Source organism: Fringilla coelebs (assembly GCF_963513975.1).
Source record: "Fringilla coelebs genome assembly, chromosome: 22".
NCBI lineage: Eukaryota > Metazoa > Chordata > Aves > Passeriformes > Fringillidae > Fringilla > Fringilla coelebs.
The window spans coordinates 2,310,408-2,323,546 of record NC_140048.1 but is presented as its reverse complement, the minus strand read 5'-3'; the positions used below and the strand labels follow the sequence as shown (position 1 = coordinate 2,323,546).

Below are 13,139 nucleotides of genomic sequence, written 5' to 3'. Positions count from 1 at the left end.
CTGAGCCCTTCTACCAGGCTGTCGGGAAAGCACTACTGCTGGGTCCTTTACCCTGCTGGAGCCTTTCTTCAACCACTACGTCTCAGCTCCTCTTTGCCTCCTTTCCCCTATGTCTTCACCTTACAACGTCCTGGAGATACTCGACATCTCTTGCTGGACTCCCCAGAGGGAAGGTCGAGAGGAAAACCCTGTCCTTGTTCAACAATTAAATTTTCCTTAGGCAGTTGAAGAATGTGGTTGGTGGCCACAGATTCCTAGCTCTGCTTTGGCTATGTCATTTGTCTAACATGGGAGGAGGGAAAGGTCATCAGCAACCACCCAGAAGGTCTCTGGGATATGACCCACCACTCCACCATTTTTGCAACCAACATGTATCCCCTTGGGATCAGCCCTCTCAGCACTGCACACAAATTCAGTTCAGTTCGCCATCCCAGTTCCCCATATTCCACCCTGGCCAGGTGAGGGACTCCAGTGAGGCCGAGCTCAACCCACCACATCAACCCATTAGGAACACTGGTCTCATCCGCCTCTCTTGCGAACTCTTCCACCTGATCTTCAAATCTGTTAATGAAGGGAAGGGCTTGAAAACAATAACACAATCCCACAAGGATCTGCACCAGGATGATGACCTGGATAAAGAAGCTAGAATGATGTCAAAATTGGATGCTGCTTAGTGACTGTCATAGTTTTGTATGAGAAAAAAAACCCAAAAAACCCTATTTTAAAAGTAATAAACTAACAAAAAATTTTACGTTTTATTTTTTTACAATATCAGTTAAAAAGTTATAAAAGAAAAATATTCTTAAGAGTTTGTTTTAATTCTTACTACTTTTTCCTTTTAATTACTGTTAATAAAATTTTTTTATACCCTTTTAAAATTTTAAGCCTACTTTACATTTCTCCTAATCCTATCTTCCTATCTCACAACAATAAATACGTAAGTAATTAGCCAACACTAAAACCCACCACAATCATCAACACGTTAATTAAAAAAACTGAACATTAAAGAAATCTTAAATTAACAAACCAAAACCACTACAGTGAATCACCTGAAAAATAATCTTACTATAGAATCAGAATTAGGGAATACACCAGGCAGTAACCCATGACAGAGAAAACTCCAGGGAGGAAATCTGTGGGGATGTGTCAGGGCCAGGCACCTACAGCCGAAACTGTGGGCCCCAACATCTTTGGGAGGTAATGCTGTGGGATGCAGAGGCAACTCAGACCCTCAGGGAAATGCACAGGCCACCAGAAACACCATCTCCAGCTGCAGCATCTACAGCTGGAGGAAGATGCTGGAGCTGAGAGGAGGTCCATCATCTCCTCTACAGGACATTCCAGGATTTGCAACATACAACACAAGGGCGACATCGTCATTCAAACAAAAAGTGTGGCTTTTGAGAAGACTTTCAGCAGGTAAGAAACATGGCTCAGAAGCTGGAATCCTGCACACTCCATGTTGAAGGGAAATATAATGGGATGTAAATAGCCATTGTAACAACAAAGAGGTAGTAATGGATTTGCCACTCTTAATTAATCTGGGGAAGCTCTGTGACCCCTGTATGCAGGAAGTGAGGCCAGCTGATGGCAGTGGTACAAATACATCAGGCTGAAAAAATGCTGCTAAGCCTGAACCAGAAATAAACTGGTTTCTTTGGTGAAAAAATGGTGAATTTGGTACCAGCAGCCAGAAGCGCAAACCTCAGCACAGCACTGCCAGGCATAGATCCCTGACGCACCTGAGCCAGCCTGTTGAGAATCTTCAACCCTCCTCTTACAGGAGAGCCCTCTGCAAAGCATGTCTGGGACTGGGGAAGAAAGGACTGGGGTGTCTGTGCTTCTTTTATCACCTGATGTTCTGCGGGTACAAAGTGATATGCCTCAGGCTGGAGAGAATTCAGTGTTCTCAGCTACTGTGCAATCCTAGGAATAAGGACATAGGAATCCTGACAGCCAGATCCTGCTGCCAGGATTTCAAAGAGCCATGAGAGAAAAGAGCATAGCCAAGCCTGTGGGAGCTTCCTCCAGCATGTCAGTGCTGGGCAAGGCCAAGCTCAGGCAGTGAGTGCATCCTACACCTGCTGCCCAGGCATGGATGGGATCTCTTCACATGGGATGAAGCACCTGCATGTGGCAGAACAGACTCTGCCCTAACTTTCATCAAGTGCTTTACCTTTAAACAGCTGGATGAAAAGCTGCTGGAACCAAGCCCTCTGCAGGGTGCTGGCTTGTCTCCTGCCAGGAGGGTGAGCTCTCAGCCCTGTTCTGGGAGAAGAAAGGCAGCCTCAGCTGCACTCTCCTCAATACACAGCATAAGCAGCCCCAGTTTCATTCCTATAGCATCACTATTCTGGTTTTCCCATATGACAAGCCTGATCCAACACCCTTGTAAGCACCCAGGTGAACCCCTCCTCCAACACATGCGGCACGTAACAGCTCAATGGCCTGCTACAACCATCTGCTAGGGGAAAGCTGAAAGACACCTGTTAACATCAGAACTCTCCTCAGAGCATAGCACTCATGGTGATGGAATCTGTGCTATACCAATTCATCATGCCTCAGAAAGGCTATACACACAAAGGTTCTGGATATTCCCAGGATGACAAGAACCTTTCTGCCAACCAGGCAGTTGTAATTTCCTGCTGAGTTAAAGAGCTGGTGCAGCACAGCTCTGTCAAGCTCCTTTCACCCCTTCTTTCTTTCAATTCCATGCAGTAAATGTTCCTGACTGAACCAGCCAGGGATAATACATTTTGCTGAAGATGTTACAGCCCTTCTCACCTAGGGAGCAACCCATTCCCACTAATGTTAATTGATGTACACTGCACATGTTTAAAAAGTTATTTATTTACTTTTCAAAGTGTAAAAAAAAAAAAAGATGCCCATTATTAAATAAATTCAGGAGAACCTCAAGAGGATGGATCTGAATGGATCTGACCTGTGGAGAAGTCTGGGGCAGTAGGTGAGCTGGCTGGAATTGGAAGTGCACAGAGCCAGCACAGGTCTAATCACCAGTAAAGGAACACTGAAAATAAGAAGAAACAGGTACGTGTAAATGCTGGACAGCCATTCCCAACAGATCTACAACAGCCAGGCTGTGCAGTGACGCTGGGGGCCACACAGTGATTTTAAGTGCATGCCAGCTGCTACACACGCCAGCTTTCATCATCCAGAGAACTCAGGAGTCCCCCTGAGTCTGCCTGCCAGGCAACCTATCTACTTCTGAAGTTAAAAGCAACAGTGCCTGTTTCTCCCAGCTGATTTTCAAGGATCTTGACAAGTAGCTGATGAGGCTGTGTGACATCAGGCAACGCAAAATCTGTTCTCATCTCCAGTCAGATGAAAGACATGAGAGTGCAGCAAGGCTGGAAATAAGTAAGGTGTCACCAGCCTTGCACCTATGAATGAAAAGCTTCCAGGCTCAAGCTGGGCATTGGCCAGAGATCCAGTACTCCAAACCAAAATGATAAGAAATTCTGGGACTGAGCACAACCCTAAAGGGGACCTGACCCTTCAGCACAGCTCTGCAAGAAAAGAAAGAGCCTTGCTAGCAGGCTTTTTTCAAAAGCCTGTAAATGCCACCAGAAGTACCAGGGGAATGGAAGAATGATTACGTTCCCTGTTGTCACGTCAAATAGCAAGAGCTCCCCAGAGTTTGAAGCACTGCAGGTCTCCAAGACTTTATTACAAAAGAAGGAACATTGTGGGCAATTCCAGTTGCCTTTGGATATCATTTAATGGAAGATCAAAAACTTTGAGGATGTGCTTTTGTCCAAACTGCCTCCTGAAATGTGGAAAAAATCAGCAACCAAAAGGCTAATACAGCAGATTTTTGACAAGCTGAAGTCCAACACACTGAAATCTACACAGATTTGTTTAAATATCTCTAGTTTTTACAGTAAATTGAGCAGACAAATGGAAACAGAATACTTACTGTACGATAGCCTGAGACTCCTGGTTTAACCAAAATGAAGCCTGAGTAACAGTAAGTAGTGGAAACATCTCTCTTCAGATAAAGACAGTGGTACTCTTTTCAAGTCAAGGTAAGACTATGCAAAATGGTAATTCCTTGGTCCTTCAGTAGTGTCGGTCCTACAGCTATACTGAGCAAGGAGGCTCAAGCCCTCCCTTTCTCTTCTCCTTTTCTTGATCCCTGCCTGTCCCACCCATGGATAGTCTGCTTTTTGTAGCTGTTGGAAAGTTCTCCAATCTGCAGGTCAAAGTGAGGCATCCCACCAGCTAGACTGCCTGGGTAATGCCAGAGGGATTACTGTTGTAATTTCCTTTCATCCACTTTCTATAATCAAGGCTTCAAGGCAGCTTAACCCAATCCAAGAAAAAGCTCAAACAAACCCATCTTCTCCTCGACTACAGCTGCAAAATCTTATCCCTGCTGTGCTGCCTCTGGTGTTTGTGCAGCTTGGAGGAAAGCCAGTTCTGGGACTTCAGCTGACAAAAAACAAATGCTGTTAGAGAAGCACTTTCTGGTGTTTCAATGAGCTGACACAGCTCTCTGCAGGTTCAAAGAAATGTGAAAATAAATCAAGAGAAAAGTAAGAAGCAGAGCAGCCCAGAGTTCATGGCACTGTGCCTGTGAAGATTGAGACTTACCACATTGCTTTTTCATCACTTCACATTTCCCCACACTGAGAGATCACAACTGGCAACTTGGGTTTGTTATTGGGACCCGTAGGCACATTCTGGGGACAAATAAATACAGAACATTAAAACGCATAAAAGCACAGCAAACTCAGGCAGTGACAGGTACTGGAAGATTGGCCAAGAAAGATCTCTGTAACATGAGGAACAGGGAATTCCAGACACAGCTCTGAGGAGCAGAAAAGCACCATTACACATTTGGCAACAGGCCCAACCATAAGCTGGTGAATTCCCTCTCTAAGCAGAGGTTTGGGACACAGACCAGAGGCTGGTCCTTTGAATTGGAGGGAAGGAATACAGTAAAAACTGGAGAGCTCCTCATGGAGATACTTGAGGCTGCTCTGGCTTTGATACTAAAAGCAGCTGCCACAAGCAAAACAAACCTGTGCTCACACAGAAAGGAAAGAGACAGTGGCAAAGAAACCCTCATTCTGAACCTCTTGATGCGCTGGACTCAGCTGTTCTCTGAATCTCTCATTTTCTTTACTTTGGTCTCACTGTACCAATACCCAAAGCAGGCTCACCACAATGCTTCACGAGATTATACCACGCAGTACTACTCCTTCCGTGTAACTTTTTCTCAAAGCCCAACAGCTCTATGTTTTGCCCTGCTTTCCAGACTAGAGACCCTTATGCACATTATCCCACATGTGTCATGGAGTCAATGCTGGCTGTCTCAGAGAACTTGCTGCTATTTGTTAAATCTACTCCTTATCCTGTCATGACACCCAGGCCTGATGTTGGCAGCAATCATCACCTGGACTGTATTTATCTTCAGCTCCTGGAAGCCTATCAGGAGATTAGCTTAATTTTTTCTTATTAAACATGCTGACCATAGATCGGCAGAACTGATGATTTTGCATCCACTGAATAATCCCAGGCAACGGCAAAGAAGTGAGATGCTTTACACTCTTGTGTGAGCTGCTGATGGAACAACTTTCTAATTCAGCCTCTGAACAAATGCAAAGCAAATAAAGCCAAGAGCGCAATCCCCACTCAAAGACTATCACAGTCACAAGATCCTAGCATTTCCAAAGCTAACTTATATGACAGCCTGTGCTTCAACAGATTTCCTGCTACATTATAATGATGACAACCAATAATGCCAGTTATCAACACTGGTATTCACTGGTATCCTGTAAACAGACAGCAGGACAACTCTACTAAATCATGTACATAACTTTCCAATGCAGACATTCACAAGGAAGTAGCCATATTCAAACTTACTTCAATTTTTCTCATGACCAACAGCCCATCGACAATTTTACCTAGAATGAGAAAATTTATCGACTTCAATATGGCTGGTTTTTACCTTTGTTCCCCTCCACTCATCACAGGTACACACATTTCTGTCCTTCCTGAAAAGCCCTGGGCAGTGTGTAGCTATTGGGCACTTCAGGATTTGTTACTGATCTCTAAACTCATAAACAATCCCTCTTCAAACATTCTCCACATTCAGCACAGATTAAGTGCCTCTTCCCATCACAGGGGTAGTGTGTCTAGAAATTTGGGGGTTGAGACCACCAGCTTAAGACTGGTTTGGAACTCCTACAGTTTAACCAGCAGTAAATGCAAGTTAGCAGATATGGTTTCACAGAATTACTGTCCAAAACTCTGGTGAAAGTTGAGCCCTCTCTGATAATGGGAGAAGAAAGGAATCCTTCCAGTCATATGTGCCCTCTGCACTGGCACAAGGATTTGTGTACAAATACAGTACACTGAACACTCATCTGGATAAAAGATAACCTGTGAAAAAAATTATTCATTTCAACAGTGATCCAACAGTGATCCACAGTATCAGGTTGCACAGATCCCTCAGATAGCACAAGCGAGGAGGGAAGAATGAGCAGTCAATACCCAGAGGTGGCTGGGCACTGAACAGGCACCCCAGGGAATGATCACAGTCCCAAGGTTGCCAGAGCTCCAGGAGAATTTTGACAGTGTTCTTAGGCAAAGAGTGGGATTTTTGGGGTGACCTGTGCAGGGTCAGGAGTTCGTCCTGATGATCCCTCTGGGTTCCTCCCAGTTCAGAAGATTCTGATTCTCAGTATTTATTCTAACAGCTTTCCTGCAGGGATGTCTGTGAGCTGCCACTCCAGGACTTTTACTGCAGGTACTCACCGAACACAACATGTTTCCCATCTAACCAGTCACACTTGGAGCACGTGATGAAGAATTGGCAGCCGTTGGTACTTGGACCACTGTTTGCCTGAGGGTTGAGAATAGCAAAATACAACAAGTGTACAAAACCGAAGGCAGACACATAAAGATGAGGTGTTGTTTAAGTATGTATTATTTTTAGCTTATTCCTAGACAAACCAAAGGAAACAGAATACATATCTGCAGGAGACCCTGTGCTGGGATGCAGCATGTCACCACCTCTGGTCACACCAGAATGCACAAGAGCCACGTCACCAACTATTTATTATACTTCTACAAAGGCATGTTCAATACAAGACTGTGCCGAAGTCCATGCTTTAGAGCAGACTCCTGAAAAAGGGCTGAACGTTTTGGTGAAAAGTATTTATTGGCTGCAGCATTACCCTGAGGAAAACTGAACACCAGAAACCAAGGCAAGAAAAAAACCCAGCTGATTTCTGGTTTTTGGGAGGTTTCCTCAGAATACAAATAAAAAACTTTCAATGATCATGACAAGAAAAGTAACAACTGTATTGGCACAGGACTCACAGGAACCATGGGATGCAGATGTGAAATTTTATTCACACCCAAGTACAAAACCCCAGAGCATTTGCACTCTGTTAAGAAAACATCTCTGCAACACTGAATGCCACTTGCGATACTGACAATCAGGAGCTACTAAAGCAAGTTTCTGTCCTGATGAGTGAACAGGTGAAGTTTTGCAGCTGCAGGACTGCAAAGGACAGGGTCATTTTGGCTTTCTAGTTAATGCCAGCCAGGTTTAAAAGGATCCAGCTGGGATCCATGGTTCCTGGGATCCAAGGTTTGACCCAGTATAATGACTTCAGAGCCATGCTACTTTAATACAAAGCTGGCCATACTGGAGTGAATCCCTTCTCCCACACCACAGTACACTAGCTGCTTAGCTGTGCCATGACATCTTTTTGGGCCATGTTGTCAACATGGATGAATAACTAACCCAAATTACTAAATGTCCTAAGCAAGTGGTTTTAAGGGCAGCTGAAAGAGCTGGGGAAGAAGCAGTTGTGGATAGGAACACTGAAGCACTGGCTCCATTTGCTTTCTATTCCAAAGGTCAGTGTATTGTTCCTACCAGACAATGTGGAATGGTTGCAGTTTCTCCTACTATGTTGAATAGGAAGGTCTGTTTTAAAAGATACCATGGTAACACTGCTGTGGCTTTAGAACTCCCAAATCTCGCTGCTTCATCCTTGCCAAGGTCAGTATTTGATAACAGGATCAGGAAAGAAGAAAACACCAGCAACTCAGCACTGTATGAAAACTGCAAGAATTAAGCTCTTCTGAAAGCAATCAAGCTAAGCCTGTCCCAGCGCTCCAACCAGCAGCAAAGAAAGGATGCTGCAGGATCAGGTCTATTGTGTTACTCAACATATTAACCTAAGAGAAGCTGCTTGACTAGTAGCTACAAAGCAGATCTTGTACCCAATGGCAGAGATTCTGCTGCCAAGCAAATACTATATAGACTTAAGAAAAGGGCACAGAGAAAGTTCCCAAAGCTTTTTAGTCTGTAATGTCATTATTTGATACTCACCATAGAAAGCAGACCAGGAGCAGAATGTTTCAGCTTGAAGTTTTCATCGGCAAAAGGACCTCTATATATACTGGCTACTCCAGTGCCGTCTCCCTGCAGGACAGAGGTACCCAGTCAGCTACAGCATTTGTTCTGTAGCACCTACTATAGAACAATTAAATTTAAAAATTAATTTAAAATCTGCAAGCAAGAGGAAAGGGCAAAATGGACTTTGTATTGCCATTTACATACATCAGCAGTGAACACATTCAGTATTTCATTTCTGAACAAGAAGAGCAACCAGTTTATAACTACACAGTGCATTGTTCATCACTCTTATGTTGGCAGAAGCCCATGCAGATGGTAAGTAAGTCCAAGCCTCCCAGAGTAAAGTGGAGGCTACAGATTGCTTGGTACAGACCCATCAGGACTTGGAAGGGAAAAGGGAGGAGACACAGAAGTTTGGGATGGTGTGACAAAGAAAGCAGAAGTGTGGCAAAAGTTGGCTTACAGTGGTTTTATGTATTTCACCTTATTTTCTGTGACTTTATCAGAAATAGGAAAGCAATCTTTCTGCTCTACAAGGACAGTTTCTAAAATAAAGATTTTCTGTTTATGTTGTACTTTCTACTAAGTCCTTTTGCTCTACTTGCCCAGCCCTTGTTTGTTTCCCTCCTGCTCTCTGTAGTTTACTTAAACTTTTGGCTCTGAGAAAGAAACTCGCACCCTGTCTCAGGGGTCAGTGTGACTGTGCTTGCTCCCCAGGTGGCTTTGTAATAAATATAAAATATAAATTCCAAATACTGGAGCAATGTGTAAAGCTTGTTGAGATGCAGTGACAGTGCACTGGGACATCTGAGCAGTGTCACGATTAGCAACTACCACAGAGTCTGGTGTTGCTGAACTGGCCGCTGTGTGGTCATTTCTCTCACAGACCTTCATACAACCAAGTTTTATATTAAAAAAGCTTTATTGCTTTCATCATATTTTGAAACACTTCCAAAAATAAAATAATTTTACTGGATCCTAGAACAGTGAAAAGATCCTGTGGCCCTTCAGCCTTACTCATATGCTCTGCTTATCCCCATGTCAGAGCATGACCACCATTGTGGGCACAAAGACTTTTTTATTTTGAGAAAATTTAGTAACAAAAGGCTAGTTTTGATTTAAATGACATCTTACATTACACACTGGGTTCTGTACATTGAAATTCACTGGGGTTTTTGTCTGGAGGAGGGCAACTGAAGGAGGAAGGAAAACAGGGCAAACAAAATTTTTCAAGTTTTGAATGCTTCCAGAGTTTTGGCAGGTTATTGCAGAGAGAAAATATTTTGGGAAGAATGCGTGTTCACCCAAGGCTCCAGATTTGTTTTCAAGTGGTTTACTGTCCGTTGCAGTATGATAGCAGCAATGCTATGAGGATACCTCCAGTTACTACTGGATACCTCAAAAAAGAAAGAGAGCCCACAAATCAGCACAGACCCTTGGAAACAGTAGCATGTTATACCATAGAGGAAAAGGACAAAAAGAGTACAGGAGTACATACATTTACGAAGTCACCTCCTTGGATCATGAAATCCTTTATTACCCTAAAGAAGTAAAACAACACTTAGTTCTCAGTGGCCAAAAGCCTCAAGAAGCTCAGGGTAAGATCAAAAGGGGTTCTGCCTTGTTGTGCAACAGAAGTTAACAGTCTGTGAATGCTGCAGCCTAAAATCTACAACAAATATTAATTAATGGTTTATACGAAGTCATTTAGGACTCATTGCTTTTGAACAGGGATAGTGATCATGTCACAGATGCCATATCTGATGTGGCACACCAGAACCAGGGGATTCCTCCCAGTGGGGAGGACAGCATCCCCAGGTCCCTCAAAGCCACAGAATTACATTAGCCATGATCCGCAAATGTCTCCAACACCACTTATAGCTCAAGGAAGGTCACAAAACCCCATATGGCTCAGGCTGCTATTTAGTGTCAAAATAACAGTAGATGATTTACCTGTGGAAAGTGCTTCCTTTATAACCTATAGGAACACCATCTTTCCTGCAGGCAAGTGAAAAGGAGAATTATTGCAACCTACTGGATATCCCAACACAAAACTGTCTCAGCAATTCAGAGTCCCAAAGTGTTGCTGTATACATTAGCAGCTGCCTTGAAATACAGCCAACTGCTGCAGCCTCTCAGCTGCTGCTGTTGGAGGCAAAGAAAAGCCTCAAGTGGGCTCTGCACATGAAATGACTCTGTTCCCTGCAACACCCATACCATCACCTTCACACAATCCCACTGCAATGTGCAGCATGAGCAGGTAGGCTTTGCAGACAGGGCTTTTTAGAGCCACCGGGGCACAAAAAAAGTCATATCAGAAAGAGAAACCTGCCATCTCTGTGAGTCTCCAAGCCCCTCACAATTTCCTCAGAGCAATTTCTCTTCCATTTTGTACTAGTACAACATGAAAAAGTTTAAGACAAACCCTTTCTACCTCACCCAGCCCCATTTCTCCAGTGGGACACTTAAAGGACGTTATAATCCACTTACCTGAATTCACCTGTACAAAACTGCCTGGCAAACAAAAAGAGAGCAGAGTGTTAGGTGCATGTGAACTCTGAGGGCTGCACCAACAGGTGCACATGATTTTCCTTATTGTGTCAGAGATGTTCCCAGAGAAACAGGAACAGGAAATGGTAACTCCTTCCCCCTGCCATTTCAAAACATATTTTGTACTCTTTGTAGTGAGGAGGTCAGAGAGTTAACACCAAGGTTGTAAGAAACCGTGAATGTGGGCCAGGCACAGTTTGACAGAGACCAGGGTATGTCCATGCCTCCAATGGAGGTGGGATTTCACATGGTGCATGCCTCAGTTGATGGCAGGAGAACTGGGTGGCCAGGAGACCTCCACCATGGCACAAGGCACTGCCTGCTCTAAATGCATGGAGCAAACCAGGAGGCTTCACAGAGGAAGCAGAGGAGGACTCCTTCCAGCCAGACTGAGTCTTCAGAGAGACCAGGATGCCACACAGCATCTCTGAGAACAGACACAGAAAGCAGGTGAAGCAGTTTGGGGCGGGTGTCAGCTAATCAGTTTGCCACCAAAAGCCATTCTTGCACCAGAAAGCCTTTGCAGTTCCAGTCCAGGCTGAGCTGCAGATAGCTGCCTGTTACCTGAAGTTCTCTGCTGTTTTGGGTACAACATCTGCGAACAGCTCGATCTTCATGCGGCCGACCTCCTAAGGAGACGAGTGCCAGGTGAGTCTTCCAGGTCCCCTCACACACAGACGCCTGCCGCCCGACCCCGGGCACTTCCACAAATCCGGTCACCTCATTCACCCCCATTCATCCCCATCCCTCCAGGTCCCTCCTGCGTAGTCCTTCTCCCCCAGTGACCCGGCAGGCCCGCCATCCGGCTCCTGGCGGCGCCCCTCCCAGCGCTTCCAGCTGTGGCCCCGCAAGCCCCACGTTGAACCCCCGGCACCGCCCGTGCTCTCTCATCCCCACAACACTACGACATCCGCAATTATCCCCGCAGTCCCTCCCCGGGCACCGCCGCTCCCCGTCCTGGAGCACCCCCACCTGCCCGCCGATGGTTACATCGAAGAAAACCACGGGGTTGTTGGGATTCGCTGCCAGCGCCGACATCGCGACTACCTCTGCAGGAAGCGGAAATGGCGGCGGAAGTGGAAACGCCGACGAAAGGCGAGACGGGCGGGAGATGGCGGTGAGATTGTCCGGAATGTCTGGGAAGTGTGTGGTGTGTCCATACCGTGTCTGTGGTATCCGCGTGGCGTCCGGAGCTCCATCCCGCTGGAGCAGCACGGACTCCCCAGACTAGACTGCTGCTCGGCTGGGAAGGCTTGCCCGTTCATCCCCCTGCCGCCCTGGGCACGCGCCGGCTGAACATGAGCTGAGTGGTGCCCAGGTGGGCAAGGAGGCCAATGCAGGTGCGCTGTACCAGCCACAGCGTGGCCAGTGGAACCAGGGCAGTGACCACCCGGCTGTGGTGAGGCATCTCTAGTCCTGGGGTCAGTTCTTGGTGCTTCTCTACAAAAAAGACATTGCGGGTCAGGAGTGTATCTAGAAAAGAGAATGCAACTGTGGAAGGGTCTGGAGCGCAAGGAGCAGCTGAAGGAACTGGAAGGACTCAGTCTGGAGAAAAGGACGCTCGAGGGGACTTTCTCGCTTTCTGCAACCCTCTGGCAGGAGGATGTAGTCATGCGAGGGTCAGGCTCTGCTCCCAGGGAACAAAGGACAGGACAAGAGGATCTGGCCTCAAGTTGTTGCAGGGGAGGTTCAGGTTGGACATCAGTAAGAATCTCTGTGGAAAGGCTCATCCAGCCCTGGCACAGACTGTCCAGAGTAGTGGTGGAGTCCCCATCCCTGAAAGGGATTAAAAGCTGTGTAGATGTGGCACCTGGGGACATAGTTGAGTGGTGGCCTTGACAGTGGTGGGTGAGCAATTGGTTCAATCCTCGGGGTCTTTTCCACTAATTCCATGATGGCAACAGTTAGGTCTGTGCTTGTTTACAAGGTTTGATAACTGAACACTGGCTTTGAGAGGTTTACAGGACATCCTTCAATGTCCTGACTGTGCTTGAACAGAAGTCATGCTTTCTGTGGCAGAAAGATGAGCAAGGTATGTAACCAAGTGCACTACAACTTCCCTGCTTGAAAAGAGATCTTTCCTGGACAAGAATCCTGATTTGGAAATTGTTATGTATGCACTCAGTGGCTGAGTGCAGCTGTCTGTGTACAATCAGTGCTGTAGCTGGGCCTTGCCCTTTTCCTTGTA

At 45.8% G+C, this 13,139-nt stretch overlaps 1 protein-coding gene across 1 annotated transcript; it reads right to left on the bottom strand.

Moving 5' to 3' along the window:
- Nucleotides 1-2,836: 2,836 nt before the first annotated feature.
- Nucleotides 2,837-12,011, bottom strand: PPIH (peptidylprolyl isomerase H). The gene is made up of 10 exons (XM_084220227.1): nt 11,924-12,011; nt 11,516-11,580; nt 10,892-10,915; nt 10,355-10,399; nt 9,900-9,942; nt 8,375-8,467; nt 6,784-6,871; nt 5,890-5,930; nt 4,615-4,703; nt 2,837-3,028 (listed from the first exon to the last, which is right to left on the bottom strand). The coding sequence occupies exons 1-9, from the start codon at nt 11,987-11,989 to the stop codon at nt 4,635-4,637; spliced, it is 534 nt and encodes a 177-aa protein (XP_084076353.1). The 5' UTR covers nt 11,990-12,011; the 3' UTR covers nt 2,837-3,028; nt 4,615-4,634.
- Between the last annotated feature and the right edge of the window lie 1,128 nt (nt 12,012-13,139).